At 42.9% G+C, this 26173-nt stretch overlaps 2 protein-coding genes across 3 annotated transcripts; both read left to right on the top strand.

The window, feature by feature from the left end:
* Positions 1-930: 930 nt before the first annotated feature.
* Positions 931-15364, top strand: fam219aa (family with sequence similarity 219 member Aa). Of its 2 annotated transcripts, none has more exons than XM_083661113.1 (6): positions 931-1128; positions 5855-5954; positions 9707-9800; positions 10604-10684; positions 11668-11722; positions 12168-15364. In XM_083661113.1, the coding sequence occupies exons 1-6, from the start codon at positions 1069-1071 to the stop codon at positions 12324-12326; spliced, it is 549 nt and encodes a 182-aa protein (XP_083517239.1). In that variant the 5' UTR covers positions 931-1068; the 3' UTR covers positions 12327-15364. The 2 variants fall into 2 exon arrangements, with proteins under 2 accessions (XP_083517239.1, XP_083517238.1); XM_083661112.1 differs by having other exon boundaries at positions 11668-11743.
* A 1262-nt stretch (positions 15365-16626) lies between these two features.
* LOC310798569 (BOS complex subunit ncln) lies at positions 16627-23167 on the top strand (the record flags this gene model as incomplete). Its single annotated transcript, XM_083661110.1, has 15 exons — positions 16627-16774; positions 17663-17853; positions 18054-18198; positions 18418-18515; positions 18658-18735; positions 19131-19234; positions 19711-19799; positions 19991-20130; positions 20263-20441; positions 20569-20656; positions 20819-20857; positions 21324-21496; positions 22279-22332; positions 22416-22494; positions 23111-23167. The coding sequence occupies 15 exons, from the start codon at positions 16627-16629 to the stop codon at positions 23165-23167; spliced, it is 1662 nt and encodes a 553-aa protein (XP_083517236.1).
* Between the last annotated feature and the right edge of the window lie 3006 nt (positions 23168-26173).

The following is a 26173-nucleotide window of genomic DNA, read 5'->3' as shown; positions in this document are numbered from 1 at the left end:
ATGCGCAGCGCACACTTTGCATCACTGATGCTTTTAAATGTCCATTTTATTCTCTTCTTTTATTATTTTATTTTCCTGTCAACCATTTTATGTGAAGCACTTTGAATTGCCTCTGTGTATGAAATGTGCTATACAAATAAACTTGACTTGACTTGACACCTACAGCCTACAGTTGGTAGCAAAAGTTAATTGAATTGTGTGTGTGTGTGTCAGATAGATAGATAGATAGATAGATAGATAGATAGATAGATAGATAGATAGATAGATAGATAGATAGATAGATAGATAGATAGATAGATATATGGGTAGCTAGATAGATAGATAGATAGATAGATAGATAGATAGATAGATAGATAGATAGATAGATAGATAGATAGATAGATAGATAGATAGATAGATAGATAGATAGATATTCATGTGGCTATTCTGTCCCAGACAGTAGGCTAATGTGACTCCTAACGTTAACTTACCTTTTACTCATTTGCAGCTTTGGTAGCCTTTCCGTCAGGTGCCTTTTGAGATTCTAGCCGTATGAGTCCGGAAGACCTGTAGCACTTCCGGTTCCTAGTGTAAAAGCCAATGGGGTTTTTACATGGGCGATTTTTGTTAAATGCCAGTGTTGGCAGTAATGGAAGATGCACCATTTTGCACATACAATCGAAGTTGCACCATTTGCAGATACATTGTGAAATATTTATTATAAATAATGTAATTTGTTGTCTTTCTTTCTTTCTTTCTTTCTTTCTTTCTTTCTTTCTTTCTTTCTTTCTTTCTTTCTTTCTTTCTTTCTTTCTTTCTTTCTTTCTTTCTTTCTTTCTTTCTCCCATCGCCACGCCTTTAGAGAATATCTTCCCTGTGATTGGACGCCTACATCATGAATATTCCACACACCCCGGAAGTGGGGCGGTACTGCTGTTTTGCTGTCGAGTCACCTCTGTCAGACTGGAGGAAAACAAACTGCTATAATGCGAAATAACGGAGGATCTTGACAGCTCGCATAAGGCACAATAGTTCGACAAGGCACTGTTTATCAAAACTGCTGCATCGTATCAGTAAGGCTTCGCCAAAATGATGGAGGAAATCGACAGGTTCCAAGTACCTCCAGTCAACGGAGAGACACAGCCTCTGGTAAGACGAAAACACATCATCATGCAAATCATTCTCTCAGAATCAGATTGGAACGCAAACTGTAACATTAAATTTTAATAAATAAATGAATCGTTTACGTGGGTTATTGTGACAGCCTCGTCACCCAATCTCGGCAACGTGTGAGGGCGATTCACTGTTTTGGCACAATCTGGGTCGCTGGGGTGAATGTACTGATTGATTGGTGATGCACGTTTCAGATAGAGGGACAGCCAGCCGCTAGCCTGCTTCTCCCAGTCTGAATAAACAAAATTAAGCCTTCATCGTGACAGAAAACTGCGCACTAGACTCAAGTCATGATTATATCATAATATTCTACTTCAATCTGCGCTTGTTTGTATCAATATATCTGGCGTATAGGCTAGCTGCTTTTACATCTCGTCATTTTGGTGACGTGTTAAATTTGGACTGGGACTGGGTGGCTCTGTCAGATCGCAAACGATCGTGTGAACAGGGCTTCTCTGTCCCTCCCAGCCATGACTGCAGACTGCTTTCCCGTAGGCTAGCTGGCCAGAGCAGGCCCGTTATAAGAGGATCGATGATCAGGCTCTCAGGCGCTCAGTCTGGGATGTCCCTGATGAGGAGTCTCGCGTTGAGGCTAGGATGTCCCCAGCCAGCCTGCCAGTGAAGTGAACATAGGAGAGATATGTCATGGAGCATCATCATCAGTCAATCATGGATCTTATTGATTTCATTGACATGTTTCATTGTCCACGCCAGGAAGATCGTGGCACAAGGGCATAGTAGGCCTACGTTTGAACGCCAACATTATAAAGGTATAGTAGTAGGACGAACCAGCACCTTGTACATCGTCACCTCTCAATTCACTCCGCCTGACTGATCACATTGAGCTGAGTCTTCCATTCCAGTGCTGCTGCAGCCTATTGTCACCATCACGGTCCAGTAGATCCTTCTGATCTGCTGGCCAGATTCTCCACACTTCAAACGAGGGTCTCTCAAAACAGCTGTCTTTAAAGTGTTTGCTATAGGCGGGTAGTAGGCAAAAGCAGAGCTCCAGGTTCTAGCGTTCATCGCCATGTCCATGCTTGCCTAGCCTACTCAGTATTATTACCCCTGAGGGCCTCTCTAGCAGAATTCACATCAGAGCCATAATAAGCACAGAAAACTTGGTTTATTATGCGTCAGCAATAGCCTATCTCTTATTAAGATTTGATCAGTGTGCGCTCTCTCATGTTTTGATTCCAGTGAGATCTGTTTGGAGTCCAATGAGAGAGATTTGCATTTGAAAAGCGTGTGGACTGGCTCCTGTGTGAAGGGTCAGCTTATTCCATAAACGCATTTGAAAGCTCTTTTCCCTCGTGTTATTAGTATCTCCTCAAGCGTACAACAATGTGAACCCCTTCAATTTGACCTCTTTTGCAATTTCAACCTATGATGAACCCGTCTCTAACTTCCATTTTCTACCATATCTGACAGATCAGGAGCACAGTTTATGCTGGAGCACATGGCTCTCCTTTTTAATGCTAATAACTTCATTGTGATTCCTAAAATGCATGAATCAACTTGGCACCTCCCTCTTAGTCCAAAATCAATTACTGGATCACTGGAATAAAACGGCTTTGTACAGGATTTTATGAATTGTGTCAATTATGAAAGAAAGATACTCAAGCTATAATTGGTGGGCGATAATGTCACTTTGATCTAAAAGCAAGGCTTTGAAATCAGTGAAAGTGCTGTCCTTTGACTCTGAAGATATTGGTAAAAGTATTGCAACACTGATCTTATACTATAAGATCAGTGTTGCATCAGTGTTGATTTAGATTTTGTGTGATGTCATCATGCTTTTTTCCATGGCTATGTGTTTGATAAACAGTGGCCCTAAGTCATTTTTCATTCAGCATCAATTGAAATGACTTTTAGAATCAAAAGTGATTTCCCAAACTGTCCCTTTACAAAGTATCCCTGACCTGAGACTGATTGCAGTAGCCCAAGCTTCAGTATGACAGATTGCCTTGCAACACATAGAGATTGTAATTGAGCCCTGTTACCATTTTCATCCGTAAGGATAGCGCACCACCTTTCTGATGATCAGCTGATCTATCTGTCCTCACTGCTATTGGCCAGCTGGAGGCCATGATGGATAATCCCACCAATCGCCTGGTGTTGTGCTGCGTCAGCAGCCTTGTGGCTCTTCATCATCAGAGGCAGTAAAACAGCCTCCAGCAGGAGAGCAGGGTGATGAAACAGATACACAACACACAAGAGGTCACTTCTTTCATCCGTGTGTGTGTGTGTGTGTGTGTGTGTGTGTGTGTGTGTGCATGTGCGTGCGTGCGCGTGTACACACACATGTTCGTGGAGGTCAGGGCTGATCTTGTAGAGGTCATGTAGGCGATTACTTTTCAATACATAAAAACCAACATGTCAAGGTGTCATGGTGGGTCAAGCCTAAATCATGTGGTTCTAAACGTTAACACATGGCCTTTACAGTGAGCATTGTGTACATTGTATGTTTTGAATGGGCCAGGCTGGCTGACTAGGGTATATGTTAGCATTGCTACTAGCCTGCTACATGCTACATCTGTGTATTTCTGTTGACAACTGTTTAAGGGAGAAATTCAAATTGAATCAGGGTTGTCTGACTGTAGCATACTGAAGCAATTTAACATAAAACATAATATAGACCTACTATGGACTAGCTCTTTTTGTCCAGGTTTATGGATTTTCAGTAGCAGCATTGTATCATAGCATACTGTAGGCAACATTTTAGACTGATATAGGGCAGGCTAGCTTGTTCTATTTTAAGAACAACAGTCTACTATTAGCTGTTAGTTTATTGTTGGCTACTACATACAGTACTAACTAACTGCTGACAGTAAATGTGTTCTCCTATGTTTCAAAGCGTCAGGGAGTTCTGTCATCACCAGCCTCACGCTGAATCTCCTTCATTATTCACTACCGGCTCTGCTAAAAAGAATCCCAAAGGGATTTGTTTGATACTGACCCGACCTGAGTTTAATACAGTCTCTTTCTATGTGTGGAAAACCTGAATGAGAAAAATGATGGTGCTGAGTTGGCCTAATGATCCAAGGGAACGGGGCCTGTCACACAACTGACAGAGCTCCTGTTTGTGCCTGTTATGGTGGGGATACCTCATTCATGTGCTGTGCTTTCCCACTCCAGCTCCTCCTAGTCTGTGTGCTGCTGTATTCACTGTTGCCAGCTCTGTCAGTAATTATAGCAGCTTAAATGAATAATGCTTCACCACCAGAGGGAGCTGTTGCACGCACGGCAGAAGGGGTATCATTGGTTTGTATTGGACTGCGGTAAAAAAAGCCATGTTGTTATTTACCACTAGTTCTTCTTAGAGAGAAGTGGGGGGGGGAATGGGAAGGCGGGCGCTTCTTTCACTCAGAAATGGATCTCTATGGTGCACAGCTTAGAATGTCATTAAGAGATATTATTAGCCTTTGCTCTGCCTGACAATAACATGTAGCTCTCTACTTTGAAGTTTGCCTAGATGTTGAAGGAAGCCACACATTATACACAACACACTGCTATGCTGTTCTTGCAAAAGTGTGTTTTTGGCGGCTTGTCTTTAAATGCGTTACAGAAATCAATGTGCAGAATAAGCTTCTCACTGTCCTCGCTAGGCACTCATGAATATTTCATCACACCCTGTGAGACTGGATCAGCTCTGTAGGTCTCATTGAATTGGCCTACATCCCTCTAATATTCCTACAATAATACCATGCAAATGTTTTGATGAAATATTCAGGCTTGTAAAGCAATCTTCAAAGACCCTTTAGTTTTCATTTGGTGTTCATGAAGTGTTGTTAATTATGAAAAGGCGTAGGCCAATTTCTTTTTTTTTAGACAACCAACCTTTGACTATAGATTTCATTACATATGACTCGAAAAAGGTTTTGCACAGTGCAGTAGTAGCATGAGCATACTTTTCCAGCATATGGCAGTCTAGTTTGAGCATAGCGAGATCGATGGACAGTAAACTTTATTAAGTGTAGGTTGACTAGGTTCCAACTTTCAGCTCCAGTGGCTTAATTGCTTGGAAGAGCATTTAAAATGCTAGTAGCTAATTCCCTGGGGAGAACGCGGGGTTACTGTAAGCCACCGCCCACGTTAGCCTCCTCCTCCAATGTGGCCTGCTCAGCATGCAACAAGGCCCGGTCTGTCTGTAGGAGGAACATAATGTGGAGCTCTGTCAGTGGAGCAGGCCCAGCCCTGGGCCCAGCACGGCCCGGCTCCCCTCACTCAGTCGGGGGGGAAACTGTGGCTCCAACAGGAACCCCCTCTGTTCTCCCCACGACCTCCTCCCCATGGCGTCACTGCTCACGCATCAGAAGAGCCAGAAGCCAGCAGCATAGGCAGAACATGGGCCTTTTCAGGCTACAAACCTGGCAGCTAGCAGTGTACAGGCTAAGGCAATCTGGCCAGGGTATGTGAGGCAAGCAGGCCAGAACCTCAAAAGAGATGATTAACTGGGTCATGTGGATTTTCATGTAAGATTGTGGGTTAGCCTAAATAGTCAAAAATAAATCGAAAGGCCACTGTTGTGTCCTGGGCAACACTGTGTTGACTTTCATGTCCCACCCCAACCGGAACCTCTTATACCTCATAATGTTTGATGGATTCAGATGAAGATTTGATATCATATAGCATATATAGGTTTACTAGTGTCGTCATCATAAGCTAACCTGACTTTTAACCTGTGTGTTTCTTGCTCTAGGACCCAGCAGCATCCTCCACCTCAGAGGGGGACTCTGACACTAGAGAAGGAGAGACTGTGGCCATGAATTACAAGCCTTCCCCACTGCAAGTTCAAATAGGTACACACCCAACCCAACACTATATATATATATATATATATATATATATATATATATATATATATATATATATGATTGCAATGTATCGCTGCATGCCTGGTGTGGGTATGTAGGTTTTGTACATGTCCTTTTAACCCCCATAATGCAGTGGCAAAATGGGTTCAGGAAACTCCCTCAGAAACCAGATGAGTACTGTATATATTTTGATAAATAATTTCACTTTGCCACTTTTAGGGGTGCACCGATCGATCGGCAAGCAATCTGTATCGGCCGATTTTGACCTCAAATATGCGAACGGCGATCGGCAATTTTTTTATATATATATATATATATATATATATTTTTTTTATAAAAAAAAAAGCCCTATCACTAATCAGGCTTTCCAACGATATAAAATACAATGCCAATTGGTATTATTAAAGGGGAGAAATAATCGACCTAAAATAAATAACGTTTCCAAACTTTCTTTGAGGAGTTTATATATCGTGATCGGTGATCGGTAATCGGTCGATGATCGGTTGGGCAGATATTTCCCATAGGCAATCGGTGATCGGTGGAAAAAAACGTGATCGGTGCACCCCTAGCCACTTTACATGTGAAATGATTGATCACAGTATAACAACTTATCAATCAATCAATGCTATTTCTATTCAAATGATTTTGTTCCAAAAAGTTGTTTTATTGTAATATTGCTTCCTGAAACTCAGCAGTCATCATTTGAAAAACCCAAATGGTTCCATCCTCTCTATCCCGTATAGACATATTCATATGCCGTTCATCCATGCACCATTGTGTTCATGCAGACTGACTGCTGTAGACTGCAACAAGCCATAGTGAGAGGGTTTCTGCTTTATTATGAGCACAAGCCCTGTCTGTCGGTCATGACCTCTTTAGGTTGAAACATCCTCTTTCCACTGTCTCCTCCATCCCGGTGTGGTCTTGATTGTGCATGCTGATGATGATAGTCTGGCTTAGGGATGTTCATTTTGAAAATTTTCCAAAATCGATAATCGGTGAAAATGAACGATCAATTATCGATTATCGATCATATTAACACATTGAATGCCAGCCATGTTTTCATTCCTGTAGGTAAGTTGTGCCAGGGGTGTTTTTGACGATTCTGGCTCATTTTAGAACGGCCGAGGATTCTTTTCTGTTAAGAATTCATGAACACCAATCATCTAAAAATAACTAATAGAATGTGTGCTTTCTCTGTCTAAAAGAGTTAGTTTGCAGAGTTAGTAGTTATGTAGATATTAGCCGTTGAGTACAGCATGGTTTCAGCGTCTGGAAATTTATTCAGAGATAAATGGCTTTTTGTGAAACAGTCACTTTAACCATTCATTTTTGGCATCAGTAAGACCGTCAGACATTCTAAACAATAGTTTTGAACAGTAATTTCCTCCATAACAACAGGAAACACCCCTCTCATTCAAACTCCTCCCTCCGTGTGTCTTCTCCTCCTTCCTCCTAACAGCGGGCGTGTCAGAAGCGCGTTGTGCTGCCTGCCTGTCTGTCTGCGTGCCTGCCTGCCTGCTTGCCTGCGTGCGGGGACGAGTCTGAAATGGATTACTGTAAAATCGCCAAGCCATTTCCTTGAATGGCTTGCTCCCGCGGTGTGTGTGTGTGTGTGTGTGTGTGTGTGTGTGTGTGTGTGTGTGTGTGTGTGTGTGTGTGTGTGTGTGTGTGTGTGTGTGTTCGCGCGTTGCCCCCGCGGCTCTGGGGGGAAGAGATCTCTGTCCGTTCTGTGTGTGTGTCCGGGCTTCTGACTGTAAAATCGCCAAGCCATTTCCGCGGGAGGCGGCTGCTTTTGGGTCCCGTGGCTGTGACTTCTCTCGGTCTCTGTCGCCACTTAGTGGTCGGTAAAATAGATTACACACATGCTCTTGCTCCAAATAGTTATCTCGAAGATGTAAAAGGGGTTGATTGATGTCCCACCGTCAAAAAAAAAAAATGTTTATGTAAGACGAGTTAGCTCGTCCTTGGCACTTAAGCGCTGGATTATGTAAGACGAGTTAGGTCGTCTCTGGCACTTAATGTGTTAATACTTAGAAAATTTTCAATTTTTTTTTTTTACAAAATGAATGCCTATGGCAGAAAATACGAAAGACAACGTGTTCTCCTCAATGAACTCTTTATTTCAATGTGTCTCCTCTCCAACACTGCTGTCCCCGGCGCATGCCGGTGTGAATTCCCCATGTTTAAAACAGTTTTGTTGGCACAAAGGCCCGTGCCCAGCCAGAAAACTAGAGACTATATGAAGCTCCACCTCACGTTAGTCGGCTGTGCAATGGAGTGGGGCGAGGAGGAACGAATTCCACCCAAACCTAGTCCAAATTCTTTTTTTTTTTTCTTTTTTCTTTTTTTTTTAATAATAACAAAATCGATCCAAATGCCACAGGATCGATTCCAATCCTTAACGATCAATTATCGATTTTCGATAATTGATGAACATCCCTAGTCTGGCTGTTTCAGTGCCCTGCTTCTGCTAAAGAGGTCCAGAATCTCCAGCAGTCACCGGTAGTTTGGCAGATTTCTTCAGCAGACAGTGGAGAAATGACACACAGTACAGGGCACTGACAGCATGCAGGGTAGAAGTCATATTAAAATCATGTCCAAACCCAGAGAACTGCCTACTGGCACTGGCTACATCGCAGCAGATAGTCTTAGACCAGGGGTGGGCAACTGGCGGCCCCCAACCCCACTCAGTGTGGCCCCTGGGTCAATTAATAATAATTAGGGATGTCACAATATATCGTCCCACAATATATTGCGATATCAAAACGTGACAATATGTATCGTTGAGATGAAATCTCATATCGTGAGAAAAAGAAGCTGAACATGGTGGCACTGATCTGCATCTGATTGCATGCTCGCTCTCCTTTTCATTGCTTTGTTTGAACAGACAACACGGAGGATGAAAATGGTGAAATTACTCAAATTAGCGTGGAGGATGCCCCCTCAACTTACAAATCGATCTCAAAACAATATTGTTAAAATATCGTATCGTTTCGTTATCGTGAACCCATTATCGTGTATCGTATCGTATCGTGAACTGAGTGTATCGTGACACCCCTAATAATAATACAAGGCGGACGTTTTTGGTTAGGTTAGGTAGACCCCCCAAATCTCTGTTTTTATTTTACTGTACATCCCAGAACATGGCGCTAATGGTGTTAGCATTGTCCATCCACATAATGTTTAACATTAGCATTTGAGCTAACGCTATTGTAACAAACTATATCCAGGATTGCACATGCAACATTACTAATCTGATAACATGACATATTTGGGTGATGTACCCCATCAAATTGCTGTAGCGGGCTGTTTTAAAGCTAGAGCAAAGTTTCTGGTGTCATCTGAATGGAAGAATGACTAAATTTGAATATGAAAAATATAAATGTTGGTATAATAAACTTTGATTACCAGTCCTTTTCATCAAATTAGTAGCTATAATTGGGAGTGATGGTGTTACAGTAGGCTACTGGTAGAAGTGCACGGTTACAATCTGGTCCTCTGGTAGTGAGGACTTTTTTTTTGTGGCCCTCTCTATCATCAAAGTTGCCCATCCCTGTCTTAGACTATACAGTACAATAATGACATAGAAGATTTTTGGAAGGCTCAACAAAAATCTTTTTTAATTGGCTCTTTGATGATTTCAAAAGTGAAATGTGCATACACCTAGCAGATTGTCAATGAGTTGAGGCTTATTAGTGTCTAAACTGATGAGCTCATATCCTGTGGTTGCCCAGAGAAACAGAGGGATCTCGCCAGGAAGGGATCGGTAAAGAACGGCACTGTGGGAAGCCCTGTCAATCAACAGCCCAAGAAGAATTCCAGGACAAGGTAACAGCTTCACCTGACTATTTGTGTGTCATGTGTTCCAGCTCAACTCCAAATGCTATTGCATTATTTAGCATTTCTAAGCTGTGTGTTTTTGGATCTATCTTGTGCTCTATTCAGCACAAAATACTGCAACCAACCAACTCAAAACCTACACACAAAACCTGATGACAGCATCGCCAGGCGTTCAAGCCTAAATTTGCTGCCAACCTTCTCGGGAGTGGTGGACGCCATCACACTTCCTAATGTTACACCCAAAAACACAAGCAGTGAGGAACCAGACTTCTTAGAGACGGGGTTCTGTCTGAGTGTGAATGATGATGAATGACTCAAAGCGTTGGGCCCAAACCCTCTAGAACCCACGCTATTTATTCTGTCTAATCCCAGTCTCTGGTGGGTTGGTGGAAATATGAGAAAGGCATCTTCTGACAGGTCTGAACCCCCCGAGCTGCAGAGTCCAGAAGATTATCTGCGGTCTGAAGGCTACAGATTAGTCCCATACCCCTGACTGCAGCCCAGAAATATAATTCAGGACGCTTATCTCCTTTTGTGTGTAGCTGCCTGACCAGTGCTTACATGATTTGATGATGTGAAGGTAGAAATATAAAACTATCTGGAACTGTTTCTTTTTTATTTTCCTTTTCCTGCGAGGTTCGTTCTCCTTTGTGAAAATGTAAGACGACAGTTGCTGAGTTCTGACTGTTGATCCAAAGTTTTGCTTTGTACTAATCTGATGTGTCTTCTGTACCTGTGTACCTGTGTACCTGTGTACCTGTGTACCTGTGTACCTGTGTACTCTGCTCCAGGTTGGTGGTGCCAAACAAAGGTTACTCCTCTTTAGACCAGAGCCCAGACGAGAAGCCCTTGGTCGCCCTGGACACTGATAGGTAAGCAGTTCCTTCACATCGATCGACCTTGCACGTTTCAACAACGTTAAAAGATAAGCGGACATCATTCGAAGTATTGAGTTTAGCCAGTTTCACAGAACCAAAGAAAACACCTCTCCAGAAACAGAAGGGGGCAGTATAGAGAAGGACAAATAATTGGCTCGCGTGTAGTGGTTTTGTCGGTCTCGCTCTTGTCAGTGTGGTACAATAATCCATAGTGCAACTAAAGAGTTTCTCAGCAGAAGGGATGGTAAAAAAAGAAGGGGGCAAAGCCTCTCCTGGGGCACAGGATTATGGGATAGCAGGGTGAGGATTTGGCTCAGAGGGCCCTTCCGGATTCCCTCCCCACACGCAGACGAGTCCCTCCTCACACGCAGAGGAGTCCCTCCCCACAAGCAGACGAGTCCCTCCCCATACCAGCATTACATCATATACTCTCTCTGGCACGTTTTCTGACTCATAGCCACGCGCACAACACACATTTGTTTGTTGTCCACATTTTTTGATTGGCTTTGCACAATTACCCCCCTGTTCTATTCGCTGTTCGCTCTGTTGTTACCGGGCGGATTATTAGTTTCGGCACAACAGCAGGCATGCCAGCAATCGTCCAAAGAACCTATCAGTGGCATTAGCATGACATCACTATTCCTCAGATACGCGTATCTACAAATTGGCTCTTAGTGTCGACTATGTTCTCCTCCGTGTGTGTGTGTGTGTGTGTGTGTGTGTGTGTGTGCGTGTGCGTGCGTGTGTTACATCTGTATTATGTCTGTTATGCATGTCTGTCTTTTCTGTATCAATCAGTGGGGCTGTTCCAGATCCTCCCTCTGCTGGTTAAAATGCTAAATCACTCCCTTGAAAATGTCAACGCGCTTTGCGTTTTACTAATTACCCTCTCTGATCGTTCACAGAAATGTGATACAAATGTTAACTGGTCGTTTAACCCACTCGTGACTAAAGCGCCAATCACTTCTCTGTTCCAGCGATGATGACTTTGACATGTCCAGATACTCGTCGTCAGGATACTCCTCAGCCGAGGTGAGATGTCTGAGGGACCAGGTATCTATGCACACACTATAGTTTATAATGTCACCCCGTCAACAGTGTCACTCGGTGAACCCATCCACATCACCACCATCACCCAGTCCCATACTTACACCAGGTATATGTGCTGTGCACCCATTCACAAATATATTCTACGCTCCAACTAGATGGATTCCTGCTCATGTGTTTCCCTTGTAGTAGAGTACATTTTTGTTTTTGTTTTTAATGTTTTTTAGCCTCATTGTGGAACTCACCCCATTGCAACAATGTTAAAGCCCTGATTGTATTGTTGTATTTACTGTATTGTTTCAATCAATATGTTCTTGAATCTCTATAAACAGCATTTTTGAATCTGCATAGTAGTAAATACTTGCACTGATGATATTATTCCTAGCATTAGCATGAGACCAAACTGTCTTATATCTCCCGTCTCCTACAGCAGATCAACCAGGACTTGAACATCCAGCTCCTGAAGGATGGGTACCGGCTAGACGAGATCCCAGATGACGAAGACCTGGATCTCATCCCCCCTAAAGCGGTCAACTCCACCTGCATCTGCTGCCAGGCTGCGCCCTCCACAGCCTGTCAAATCCAGTAGCACCACCCGGCTAGAATCTCCCATCTGCCCCCCTTGCACTGAGGCCAACGTCCCCACAAAGAGTCACTTTGAAAAACTATTGAGTGGCAGAAAAAAAAAAAAAAAGTTGATCGAAGTTTAAAAAAAAGAAAAAAGAGATAGAAATAGGATCAAGTCTTGAGAAAAGAGTCAATATGTACAGTATCTCTCTATGCACGTTCCTCCTATGGTAGGATCTGTGCATCTTCGGCATTGTGAATTGAGAGGGGACGCTTATCTAACGACGGACACTTCCCCTACAGGAAAATATGGAAGAATAACTTTCTTCTCCTTCGTTTGACCTCCATCTCACCACTATGGAGGTCTTGGTATACAAGGGGCCATCAAGGAATGTACCCTGTCGTGGATGGCATGTACTGAAGAGAGCTCAGAACGTACCAACCACCTGGGAAGGTCTTAGTGCATCAACCATGGGATCTGCTTCCTCTGATGGTGTGTCATTGACGGTCACATTAAATGAAAAGGAAGGCTTGAAGAGTCCGAGCGCATTGCCAGTGGCCATTGGGCCATCTCCCCCCCCCCCCCAAAAAAAAATCAGTCGGCTTTGTCTTTCTGTGTACGTACGTATCAAACATGAAAATGATGTGTGTGTTATGTTCAGGAACGTAGTACTAAACCATCAACATACTGAAAAAGTACTAATGCTTACCTTCGCAACACTAAGGTCCACAGATACTCAATTTGTTTAAACAGCTGTTACCCTCGGGGTGTAGTACTTAATATTTATTTCCTTCCAGTTGCAACAACTATTTAGTATTACACGGAAACAAATAGTTTTGCATGTTGCTTGTTACAGTGTGTCCTAATGACCAGCCTGTATATATTATTTATCAGTCTTTATTGACCCCTAAGCACATTTTAGTGCCAAGTAGTCATGATGACATGAGGTGCATTTTCAAAAACCTCACGTTAGTAATATATAGCTTCACCTACTGTAATATCAGATGATCTAGAGAAACAAAATGCTGTTTAGACGTAATGGCAGAACAGCTCATGGGTTAGTGTATCCTTGCTTTCTGTTTGTCTATGTAGCCCTGACATGCAGTGGATTTTGCATAGGGTCTAAAAAGGCCGTATCTACCAGTGAAGCTGGTTACAATGAATTCATGAATGGACAGAAAATATGTAACGCTGATACATTTTGATAGAAAGATGTGCAATTTTGACTGATGATCAGGCTTACATGGTGTGAGTCCTGCAGAGTGCGCCACCTGGTGCTCAAAAGTGATTCCATTATTGCCTGGTTTGGAATGAAACGAGGTTCTTGTAGAGAGGACACTTCTTTTTTTTTTTGCGTAGAAATGAAAGTATCACATTGTTTCCTTTGTTTAACATTTATTTTATTGTATTTGTGTATTTTTAAGTTTTGTATTTGCACACATTCTCCCCGAGTTCCAGTATAACCAATTGATCAGATCTCTATACACAGTTTTTATTTGGGGAATGAGAACCGTATATGTAGCACCTGACTCGGTTACACTCAGTATTGTCAATGCGTTATTCAAATGGGTATTTCAATGATGTTCAAAGGGAAATAGTCCTTAGAAGTATGGGGAGGTATATTGTTTATTTTCAATGTTTACATCACTCTAAGGACATCTCTAGACTACATCTCTATCAACTATTTTCTAATAGATGACGATACTCATTTATGTGTGAATCTACTCTGAAACAAAGCACTTAATGATGTGTACCATTTGGCGCATGCAAACTGCATTTCCACTTTACCTGATCACAGAAAGCCTGAGTAAGATACCTGGGATATAGTGACAGTTACTACTAAGACATGTGGACATGCAGTCCTGTTTACCATTTCTCTTGTGTTTGCCCATGGTAATATTCACAATATTCTGTGTACTCCTATACACAGGGGCAGCTGTGATCAGGACATGAAGATGCATCTGGAATGATGATCTTATTAGTCTCAGTGTTTTTGGGGAAACCAGACTGTAGTCTTTAGAAAACTGCCCTGTTGCTTTTGTCCCGACACTTCAACCTTGGAGGATTTACATGTTTGTTTATTTTGATCTGAAAAGCATAGCCAGTGCTAATAGCTGAAATATAAAGCAAAATAAACAACAATACATATTGTTCATGACACATTAAAAAGGACAGACTTGAAGCACGCCATCTTGTCGCCAAACCAAAATGTGCAGGACTACTCCCCTTTGAGGCTTTTCTTTATATAAACAGTTTTTTTTTTTTTTCATTTGGATACATGTGGAAATGTGTGTAGTCCAGGCAGGAAGATGAATGTTTCGATCCTGGTCAAATTAATGAGTGAACTTTACTCCCATCTAGAGATTAAACTGAACTAAAGACCTTCATGGAACAGGACAACAAAATACTGTAGTTCTGACCCCCCCTCACCCTGTAGATTTCAAATGTTGGTTGCATGGATGAGCCTCATCAGTATTAGTTTAATGGCACACAACCATCCAGATACTCTTTTTTTCCCCTCATCACCTGACTGGTGTAGCCTCAATGTTTTTTTCTACAGAAAACCGCATTCATGAGTTAAAAACAAAAGTACACTAGCATTTTCCATTTTTATATTATTCTTTTTGCAAATTAGATGCCAACTGTGCTGTGTGAATAATGAAAAAGAATTGCATTCATTAGGGGAAAAAAAGAATATACTAGACAACAGCTCATGTAAGGTGAAGTGCCCACGAAGGAGCAGTAGGTGCACAGAGTCAACTTTGACATGATGAGATTGACGATGGTCCTGCATCTTCTCTATCCTAAACGTCATTCTAATAGATTCGCACACATGCGTTGTCACAGTCTTCGTCATTTGAGTGCACTACTTTCAGCCAATAATGTCATCGGGGATGTGCGGTATAGCTTCACTCGCCTCAGTTTACTAAAGTAGATTCTGCCTTAAGTAATGCATTGTAACAGAAGATATTTATCGGCAGTTGTACGTTTTAATTTATTTTCAAGTATGGGAAAATAATACATTTTAACATAGACAAAGAGATGCTTTTTATTTGTCAGATGCTTATTATGATTGTTAAAGACAATGTGAACTGATTCCATTTAGAAATTAACAGTGTTAATGTTCTGTGTAGTGTAACATATCAAAAAATAAATATCAGATATCTGAAGTTTGCAATTGTCATGTGCTTCTATGATTTGAATTGAAATTGAACTTGTCCTCCCCCCCCCCCCCCCCCCCCGCCCTTGGTGTAAGAAAAATAGTAATATTATATTTGAAATGATATTTTGCCTGCTCACACATGGTTGAGTGGTTACATCTGCTGCCTCTGTAGTCCTGAGTTCCTCCACCGGCCTATGATAAAATCACAGCAGAGCTTTCTCTCCTGTGTCTCCTACTCTGCCAACGTTCCCTTTTAGGAAGAAGGAAAAAAAGCGCAACATTGCTTGGAGGTGTAAAATAAACTTATACTGGTTTTTAATTGAATCAGAAATAATCCTGGAAGAATATGAAACCTTTAGTCTATAGTCTATTCCCCTGTCGCAACAGTCGCCTCAGTCAGTGCTTCAAAGTGTTGTCCCTGTAGGAGTTGAAAGAAGTTGCTCACAGATTGTCAGCATATCGCACAATGTCTCAGTTCAGAATGTGTGATTACCTGCTGAAGTGAATGAAGGAGACATGGCAGCACAGGCCAGAGAGGGGGGAGGAGGGATGGATAGATAGGGGGTGGGGGTAATTAGCCTTGAGTTGATCCCTTGGGAGCAGATGGTGAATGGTGGCTTACCTAGAGCCAGTTTGTGTTTCCACGTTGCAAGGAGTAGCACTGGACCTTGAGGAACGCGTAGTGAGAAGACCAAGGCCCATCACACAGGGAGCCAGGTGAGACAGGTGAGTAGCATTGCCATGCCCAAAAGGCTGTTGGTGGCACCTGCTGAACTTCAGCATTACATGTAGGCCAGTGGTGGTGGTGTCTGTGTGGGCTATGGGAGTCTTATGGGAGTCCAGGTTAAGACTATGGGACTATCTGTGACAAGAAGTGATAGAAGGTCCATTCCAATTCTCAATGTAGTGTACATCTGGACATCTGTAAGGGATTCATCTGTATCATCCTATCTATCATCTATCATATTCTATCCATACCATTTTGGAGTTCTTAACAAGAAACACATATTATTTCAATAAATATTACTTAGAGATACATATATCCAATATAGGCTATAGTATGGACACGTAAATGTGAGTAGCTTGGCTTTGCATGGACCCTAACACCAACCTTCCTGCATAGACTGAGGAGAGGAGCAAGCAGGACGTGGTGGCATCATGCTGTGGAGACAATTGGCCTTCAAAGCTGCAGTCTGGCTGCTGCTTTGTGTTGAGTCTCTGCGTGCCTCTGCCTTGCCAGCTGTATCCTCCTATGAGTTCACTGCCTACAGGATGCAACAATACAACTTGGCACAGCAGAAACATGGTAGGTTCACACAGGAAAAGACCATTCCCCCCACAAGCTGTACCATGGCACAATTGAAAATGTTTCATCCAATTATAAAAGGAGTATAAGTATTGCATTTTCATCAGCTGGAGTTTAGTGTTTTCAAGATGTTTTCAAGCTAAATGTGCTATCATTAAAAAAAAATGCAGATGTCATTCCTACCACTTTGGAATCGGGATTAGATCAATCAACATGGCCAACTGGGTTTTGTCACAGTTGCCAGAAAAAGACGCAGGGTCGGAGTTGCTGCGTTAACTCATTATTACACCATTATTACATGTAAACTAAAAGGAGTTTGTGACACCACATGCCAAACACACTTCTTTTATTCATAGTGAAGTTTTAATATGGCTATGTGACCTGACCAAAAAAAAATATATATATATACACTTGAAGATGAATAATGTTAACCTGACGCTGTCAGATGTTTGGTTTTCACATAACCATGTGGAAACAAGTTGCTCGGGAAACCGTTTCAAAGGGCAGGCACTTTCAAAAAAATACCTGGCAATCACCTGGCAGGTGATTGGATGAATCATCTGTCTGTCACGTCTATCACGGGCTCGCTTTCGCGGGCGTCACGCCAAAGCCCGCACATACTGTGTACACACCATACTGATTGGGGCGAACCGCTGGATGGGTGGGATTCAAAACAATAGATTAGAGCACGGCAAGATGGGTTTGTCGTGTGATCGTGATCTCGTGATCTCATGATCTCGCGTGAATCCAGCTGCCTCACAAGGTTAGAATAATGCGCCTCTCCAGTCGATTTGTCAATTCTACCTCACTGATGTATAATTACAGGCAGGCACTGGTCCAGATGCTGAGCGTTGCCCTCTGTGTGTGTGTGTGTGTGTGTACGCTCAGGTTGCCGCGGGGCCATCGTGGTGGCAGAGGCGCGCTCGGCGGACGAGCCGGTGCTGACCCGGCGCTGTGTCGTCATGAAGGTGCCAGACTTCACCACAGAGAAATACCTGGAGGCCCAGAGACAGAACGCAGCTGCCATACTCATCCTGTTGCCCAAAAACTACTCTGCTATCCCCCATGACGCCGTACAGGTAACGAAACAATCATCAGGATGTTTTCTGCCCCATCGTCTCGTCAAGAAGCAATTTATGAATATTATATTTTTGTGCTGCATCATATCAGGTAATAGCTTGCTGCGGGGACTATTATAAAACAGCTTCCTCATCAGTGACACAGGATGGGCTATATTTAAATGCGTTAGACTAAATCAGTGACATGTTCTTCCCCCTAGGCCTTCATGATGAGCGAGAGCGAGGCCTTGCTGAAGGAGACCCTCATGCCCGTGTATGTGGCCCCCGAGGACGAGCAGCTCCTCTGCATGTATGAGGAGGTCAGGCAGGCCGCAGCCAGCCGCGCCTCCTCCATATTCGTCCGAGGTGAGAGGAGAAGGACGATATGTGTGGATAGATAGACTGATGGATGGATGGACTTTGCGTGCTGGGTGAAATGATGATCGACACGGAAAGAAATCTGAATTCAAGGTTACGTTACAAGAGGATGGGCATGTCTGATGGACGATGGGAACCTGAGATGATGGCAGTAAAGGTAAAGTATGCAGCATGTTTATATACTGTCTATGTTCTTTGTGTTGGCAGTCCTGCGTAGCATGGTCACGGCCACCGGCTTTCAGATGATAGGGAGCAACAGCAGCCCGATTAAAGCCATCACCGACAACACAATAGCCACACTGGAGGTGAGTGTGGAACCCAGAGACCTTCTGCACAGGATGGCCAAACAGTCTTGATTGAATGTTCTTCACATTTCAGTCATACAGTACCATGTCTGGGGTCGTCGCTGTTGCACTTCTTAAACCGGCGATGTGTTGTGTTTCGCAGGGAGTGCTTCCTGGGGCAGGAGAGGATCCGCCCACCATCGTCATCACCGCCCACTATGACTCCTATGGGATGGCTCCGGTGAGACTTTTCATCTTCATTCTTGTCATGCAACCGCCCAACAGTATGTCCATACTACTGCTAAAGGTACATCAAGAGATCTCGTCGAAGGATCTGAATGTCCATCTGTATACCCTGCCCCATGCATTTGTATAAGACTAACACCAAAACCCTAAATCCCTGGTTGCTGCTTAACTGTATGTTATTCACAGATGTCATTTTAAACTGTAAGTCCGCAGTGTGCAGCAGATGGTAGGCCTACTTATTGAATTTTTTTTAAACCCATTCCTATTTCCTTAGGTTATGAAACAGGTGGTACTTATATGATTGTGTATCCACGGGTGTGTGTGTGTAGGCTATATACATGCATACATTAAATGCTGTATAACAGTGCAGTGTGTCTGTGTGTACCACAGTGGTTGTCACCTGGAGCAGACTCTAATGGCAGCGGGGTCACCATCCTGCTGGAGCTGGCACGTCTCTTCCAAAAGCTCTATAGCAGCGCGAGCACCAGGCCACCGTGAGTGACAGTGACAGTGAGCTGTTAACCCATTGATACCTGATGCAGCATTTGTGTGTGTATCCCTTTAAGACCGCGAACCGCGTTGACGCGTTCGCGGTCTTAAAGGGATACACACACACAAATGAGGGATATACACGCAAATGCTGCATCAGGTATCAATGGGTTAACACAACAAAGCTTATGGCGTTTGGTGTACATTTTTGACCAAACGTCCTAATGCCAATAATGTACTGTAGGCTATGCATTCATTATTCATTATATATGCATATGCCTATAGCCTACAGTAAGTACCATGCTAAACAACTATAGAAGACCACACTCTTTCCTGGTACATAGATAGATATTACATAGATACAATATTAACAAGCATTATTTGCCTGATTATATGCCATTATCTGAAATAATGCCATCATAACAGTGCTTTAGTAAAGCTTGACTGTTCAATAATACAGATTTGTCATTGATTGTTTTAGATATCATTTAATGTTCTCCCTAACCGGAGGAGGCAAATATAACTTCCTGGGCACCAAGAGATGGATTGAAGAGAATCTGGACCATGCTGGTGAGTTTTATTTTTTGTCCGAGAAGACATAATAGAGCTTACTTGCTCTGTCTGTGGGTTCTGGTATTGTGACTGATTAGAAATTAAATGTCTCTAAGCTGTGTCAAATATATACGGTGAAGTCTGGTTACAATCAAAATCAAAATGTGTTGATTCGATTAATTCTAGCTATCCCTTTTCTACCCAATCAGAGACCAGCTTGCTCCATGACAATGTGGCATTTGTTTTGTGTTTGGATACTCTGGCGAATGGTGATGAGCTTTACATGCATGTGTCCCGCCCTCCTAAACCTGAAACTCCTATGCACTCTTTCATTCAACACCTGGAGGAGGTAACAACCTTTTAATACATCCATGGTAACAACCAATATGGCTAGGTGGAAAAGGCTAAAATCTCAGCTCTCATGCATATTTTGCACATGTTATGACTTAGTTATACTTATGCTAAACCCCTCTGTTTGAAGGTGGTGTCCTCCAGATTCCCTTGGGTGAGGCTGGGAATGGTCCATAAGAAGATCAATCTGGTGGAGTCCACAGTGGCCTGGGAGCATGAGCGCTACGGCCTGCGCCAGATCCCAGGGTTCACTCTGTCTCACTTGGAAGACCCCAAATCTGGGCTCCGTGGCTCCATGCTGGACACCATGTGGGTGCTGCTGAATTCTGTTTCAGACTGTTCTGGCTTTTCTACCTTGAGAAAGAAGATCTCAGTTGTCTTAGTTCCGTGATTGTTCCTGATAATAAGTGGATATCCTCCTCCTCTCCCCTCACAGGTCACAAGTGGACTTCAGGAAACTCAAGCGTAATGGCATTATCATTGCAGAATCACTGGCACGGTACATGTACAACCTCTCTGACAAGGTGATGAAATGCATGAGAACATCCATGCACGTATACAGTATATTACAGTAGTCTAATACAATACAAAAACCCCAGCAACTGTGTTTCCTTTAATCATCTCAATCATATCTATGTCATCTTCAGCAATGGATTATATGACTGATCTTCATTGTCTTTCACAAGGGTTCTCCGAAAGACCTGCAGGTCTTCAAGGGCCATTTGGTGAGATTCTTATTATTCTATTGGTCATTGTGCAAGGATAAGTGCTGACCTCTGGTGTTGCCTCATGGCATTACAAAGTGTTTGTGTTCATCTTCAAAGGTCCAGTCCAGTGTCAGTCATTCCACTTGAAGCTTGCTAATTGATTCAGTTCACGATTTTATCTCTCAAATCAAATCTATGGACTGAGCTCTTAATGTTGGAATGTATTTGGAGGGTGAAATTAGTTTGCATTGGAGCAAACCTTCTTGTTCTTGTATTTTGGGTTACAGTGAGATGTCAAGTTGATCTCTCAAGTTGTTAAGAGATTATTTTCCCACTAACAATAATGGTGATGTAAATCTCAGATTGGCTCTTTAACTCAACTAGAATCATAATTAGAATTAGAACCATTCATTGACACAACACAGTCAGTTACAGTACTTGTTTTCTCAAATGTCTGAAACGTGCATGAACCCCTATGATGCAGGACTTCCAGGACAGTCGCGTGTCCAGCCTGATGTCCTTCCTGACATCGGTCCCCCGCGCCGCTCAGCTGCTGGACAAGGAGCCCGGCCACATCCTGCTGGTCAGCTCGCTGGAGCAGGAGTTCAGACGCTACCTCCTGCAAGTCCACAGGCACACCTTCAGACAGGACAGAAGGTGTCTCATCATATAGCCCTAGTAGTATGTGTGATGTACAGTGTTGGTGGTAACTCATTACAAAAGTAACATATTACATGTAATATATTACTTTTAGCAGTAACTCAGTAATATAACTTATACTTATAGGATTTCAGTAATATTAAAACCAGTTACTTTGTCAAGTAACTCAAGTTACAAGTTGAGTTAAATTTTATTTAATCAAAGCACATATTTAAAAAAGATACAATAATTTCCAAATCAAACTGTGTGTTTTTATGCAAATAACCACTATAGATGACAATAACAAAGGAAAATAATAACATTTCGAATTTTGGACGGTTTATACTGACTTCAAGACGGTTTAAATTATTTTTCGGGATGGTTCCGGGGCGGCGATGTCATTCTGCTGCTGCTGTTGTTTTGGTCAAAGTAATGCAAAAGTAGTGTAATAAGTAACGGGTTACTCTACACAGAAAGTAATATTGTAAAGTAACTTATTACTTTCAAATGAAAGTAACTAGTAATATGTAGTATATTACATTTTGAAAGTAACTTGCCCAACACTGGTGATGTATGCATGGACACATACATACATACAATACAAACACACAAATGCGTGTGTGCACACATGTGGTAGGCATCACATGTGGTATCAGCCATACACACGCCTTCCAAACTCCCGTACAACTGACCTGTACTGGACGTGTTATTACTGTAAAAAGAAAGAGCACAACCATCACACTGTTATTGCTACAAAAGCCATTCGTCAGCAGATTAACTTTCATCCATTCTCCTTACAGGGACCCAGACATTACCTTCTTTGATCAAATGAAGCCACCAATCATGATGTACAGGTAAAGTGTTATCTTCATTATAGCTCTTTTTGCGCTCATGAGTTCTTTCACAATTTGACACTGATGCTTGTTTACTCCGTCAGGGTGAAGCCTGCAGCCTTCGATCTCTTCTTTGGCGGCTGTATTGCAGCTTATTTGGGGATAGTTTACTACGCCATTCAGGTTAGTCCATTTCCTCTTTCCTGTTGTCTATTTGATAAACAGCATCACTTTTCTTTTTTTTATTTCTTTTTTTATTTGACAGGGACAATGGACAGTCAGAAACGGTCCCAGACTTAGCTAGGAAGCTAAATGTCATCTGCAGTCTGGGTCCCTAGATGATACAAGGACAATCAAAAACACAATAAAACAGTTACAATGTAAATCTGATACACATGCATGTAGCCTACATAATCTAATTTAAGTAAAAAAGCATCAAATACAACACCTACAAATTAAAAAATAATAAAAGATGCACTGTTTAGCATTGGTTGTTAATGATTACATGATTGTTGGGATTTCAGCCATGATTTTAGTTGTTTTTTAAAACTAGTAAAGTTAGGGCTTTGTCTGATGCTACTGGGAGTAGAGTTCCAGATGTTTGTAGCTCTGATGGAAAAGGCTGATCAGCCATGCGTCTCAGTTGAACTGTGTGTTTTATACTATGTGTGACATACTAGCAATGGACAGATGCCAAATTAGCTAGCTATAGATAGCTAGCTAATATATAGCTAGCTATAGATAGACACTTGATGAACCAGGCGCACTGATGTACAGTACAATGTTTTTTCTCTTGCAGAACTTTGGCTATCTCTACACAAAACTCAAAGTGACAGTGAAGTCCAAGGCCCAGTAAATGAGAGCAGTGAATGTTGAGCCGATGACCAGTGCTTTGAAGTGTGAGGAGGAGACTCTCGCTCGCTCTGCTGCCCTGTGGGCTTCTGCTCCACTGGCTGAGCAGAACATGAAACACTTGCAACATGCAACTCAGAACTTTTCTCAGAATCGTCTCATGACTCACACGCATCACGTCTAAACACAACCTGTGAGTTGCCCGTCTGCTTTGAAATCTTTTATCATTGATACTGTATTGAATTTCATTGCTCCTGTTATTAAACCGTTTATTGAAAAAAAAATGTATTGAAAAAAACAAGCTTTGTTACGGGGGAGATGGGATTTAAAGTAAACTAAATAAACAAGAGATGAATGTGGGATATGTCTTGTGTCAAAGTGAAGTGAAGCAAGGCAACACCATGTAGCCTATAGAGTTTGGATTTGAGATTTGAACACCCGTGAAGGACGTCCCTCCATGGCTCCCCCACGTCCTCTGCTGTGCATCTGTTGACTTGGACTTGACTGGACTTGACTTGGCTGTCAAACAAGCCCCAGCAGAGAGAGATGAGCATCCAGATCCAGATCCTATCACAGATAAGATAACTCAGTAGGAACAGTGACTGCAGACACAAAGGGACCCTACAGCGCTCGGTGAATTATTGATGGTCATGAGGCATGCTCACTTTGAATAGAGGTGACCCTGGGTAGTGGTGGCAGTGTGTGTGTGTGTGTGTGTGTGTGTGTGTGTGTGTGTGTGTGTGTGTGTGTGTGTGTGTGCTCACGCGTGCGTGCGTGTGTGTGTGTGTGTGTGTGTGTGTGTGTGTGTGTTGGAGGGGGGGGGGGGGGGGGTCTTAGAAATCCCATCCCTTCCCTTGTTGATCCAGTTCCCCAGATCTGACAAGACTGAGTTTGTCTTAGCTGCAAGGCGGCTAAACAGCTGGGAGCCAAGCCTTGGTGTTTGAGATCTACTTTGCGAGGGCCAACGGGAGGAAACTGTGTAATGGATAGTAGTGAGCCCAGGTGTGCGTGTCTCTGCAGGGGGGCCCTGGCTTTACTGAGTGGAAGGCAGCTTAGAGGCCAAGTGCTCAGGTAGCACAGATAAAGAGAGCTGTTCTGCTTCAACGAGGATGCTGTCAACCTGGCTCTACCACTAGCAAACCAGATTTTACTGTATATTGCTTCACCTCCAGCTACAGTGTAGCTGGAATCTGGAGGTCAAGCAATATGTATATATTTATATATGTATATATATATAATATATTTACTTTCACTTGGTCGTTCACATAGAGGAGGATAAATACAATGTTGGAATGCATGTAATTGGAATGCAATAGGTTGCACGTCATATCATAATCTAGCAACACTTATGAGTGGATCATGTTGGCAAGAAGCCCAATCGGACAACAAAGTGCAGGAGGTAGGCTGCAGTATATAGATAGGGGGTGTGGAGGAGAGGGAGGAGCTAGGTGAGGGTGTGGAGGAGAGGGAGGAGCTAGGTGAGGGTGTGGAGGAGAGGGAGGAGCTAGGTGACAGGTGACAGGGGAGGAGAAGGGATGTCCGTGAGATCCAGGCGTGCTGCTGGAGGGCAGTGGAAAACAGACGTGGACTGCATCATTAGATGAAGATGGCTCCCCTGCTCCACATCAGTACCTACTCAGAGCAGTTCGGCTCTCCCGGCAGGGGGAAACCGGCGCGGCCTCGACCCTCCTCCTCTCAACGCAGGAACAACCCCCACCCCCGGCCGGTAAGCAGCACAGCAAACCCCTGCACCAAAAAATGGATGAATGAATGAATGACATGAATTATGACTAATAAATTACGTTAAAGTGTTTTCACTTGCAACACATTTGCAACTATAACCTCTATAAAGAAATAATTCATGTAAATTGTAGTCTATAGGTCGTTCTAATGTATAAGAAATACAGGGAGAAGGAGATGAGCACATTTCCAGATGGTTCATGAAAGTGCAGACAGTATTTCTTGGGTCACTTATTATTGTCTCGTCCCTCCGTAGTTCTTCATTCAACCAGATGAAGCTGTCTTATGCTAATTGAGGTGGCTGGTTGTTTACATGTCTGTATACAGGGAGAAAGCTGCCTCCCATCTATTATTCACTACTTCCTCCATGCTTATCTTATCCCCGGAGGCCCGATTGGGCGGATGAGTGAAGTAAGTCAGGCGTCACCGCGTCAGCGGGGGAGTGATCGAGCACCTGTCACCTGAGGCTCTTATCATTGCTCCAGAAAACCCAATCCCCAGCGCCAGGCGTCCTGGGACGTCCCGGGACGTTACCCGTTTGTGTGTTCAGCATAAACTAGGAAATGTAGGCGTGATCTTTGACTTTGACCAATCCCCGGTCTGTCCCTCCCTGTCTCCAACTGAGGAGCATTGCTAAATTAAGATCTGTCATGTCCAAGTTGAAATGATGATTATTAATGCTTTTATTTCTTACTATTTATTATTTGTAATGCTCTTTTTACTTCTTGTTTTGAATGAAACTTCTTTGGACCATCTCCACACTGTCCAAAATGCAGCTGCTCAGCTTTTAACAAGAAATAAGAGAGGTCACGCCAGTTTCATCCTCTCTGTGGCTTCCAATAAATGTCTGGATCCAATTTAAAATCCTGGTGCTAAACTGTCAGAGCCTTGCATGGTCAAACACCCCCGTATATTGCTGACCTTCTTATACGACCAAAAATTCCTGGTTGTCCCTCAAACTCGAGGTGACCATGCTTTTCAAGCTGTTGCACCCAACTTGTCGAATGCCCCCTTTGTCGTTGCGATCCTTAGACTCTTATGACATCGTTAAAAAGCAGCTGAAAACGTCTTTATTCACACAGGCTTTGCGTCATTTGTTCCATATTTGCTTTGCTTTTGCATGCTATCTCTTATTACCTCCGCCAAGGAGGTGACGTTTTTCGATGCCATTTGTTAGCTGTGACCAGCAGCTCTATGGCACAGTTTTCACCCTAGGAAGCTGAAATTTGGCATGGAGGAAGTGTGTGTGAAGGTGTGTGTTTGTTCTCAT

This window comes from Poromitra crassiceps (genome assembly GCF_964638095.1).
Source record: "Poromitra crassiceps genome assembly, chromosome: 25".
In the NCBI taxonomy this organism is placed as follows: domain Eukaryota; kingdom Metazoa; phylum Chordata; class Actinopteri; order Beryciformes; family Melamphaidae; genus Poromitra; species Poromitra crassiceps.
Note: the sequence above shows the minus strand (reverse complement) of the source record. Positions and strands in the feature narration are given on the sequence as shown.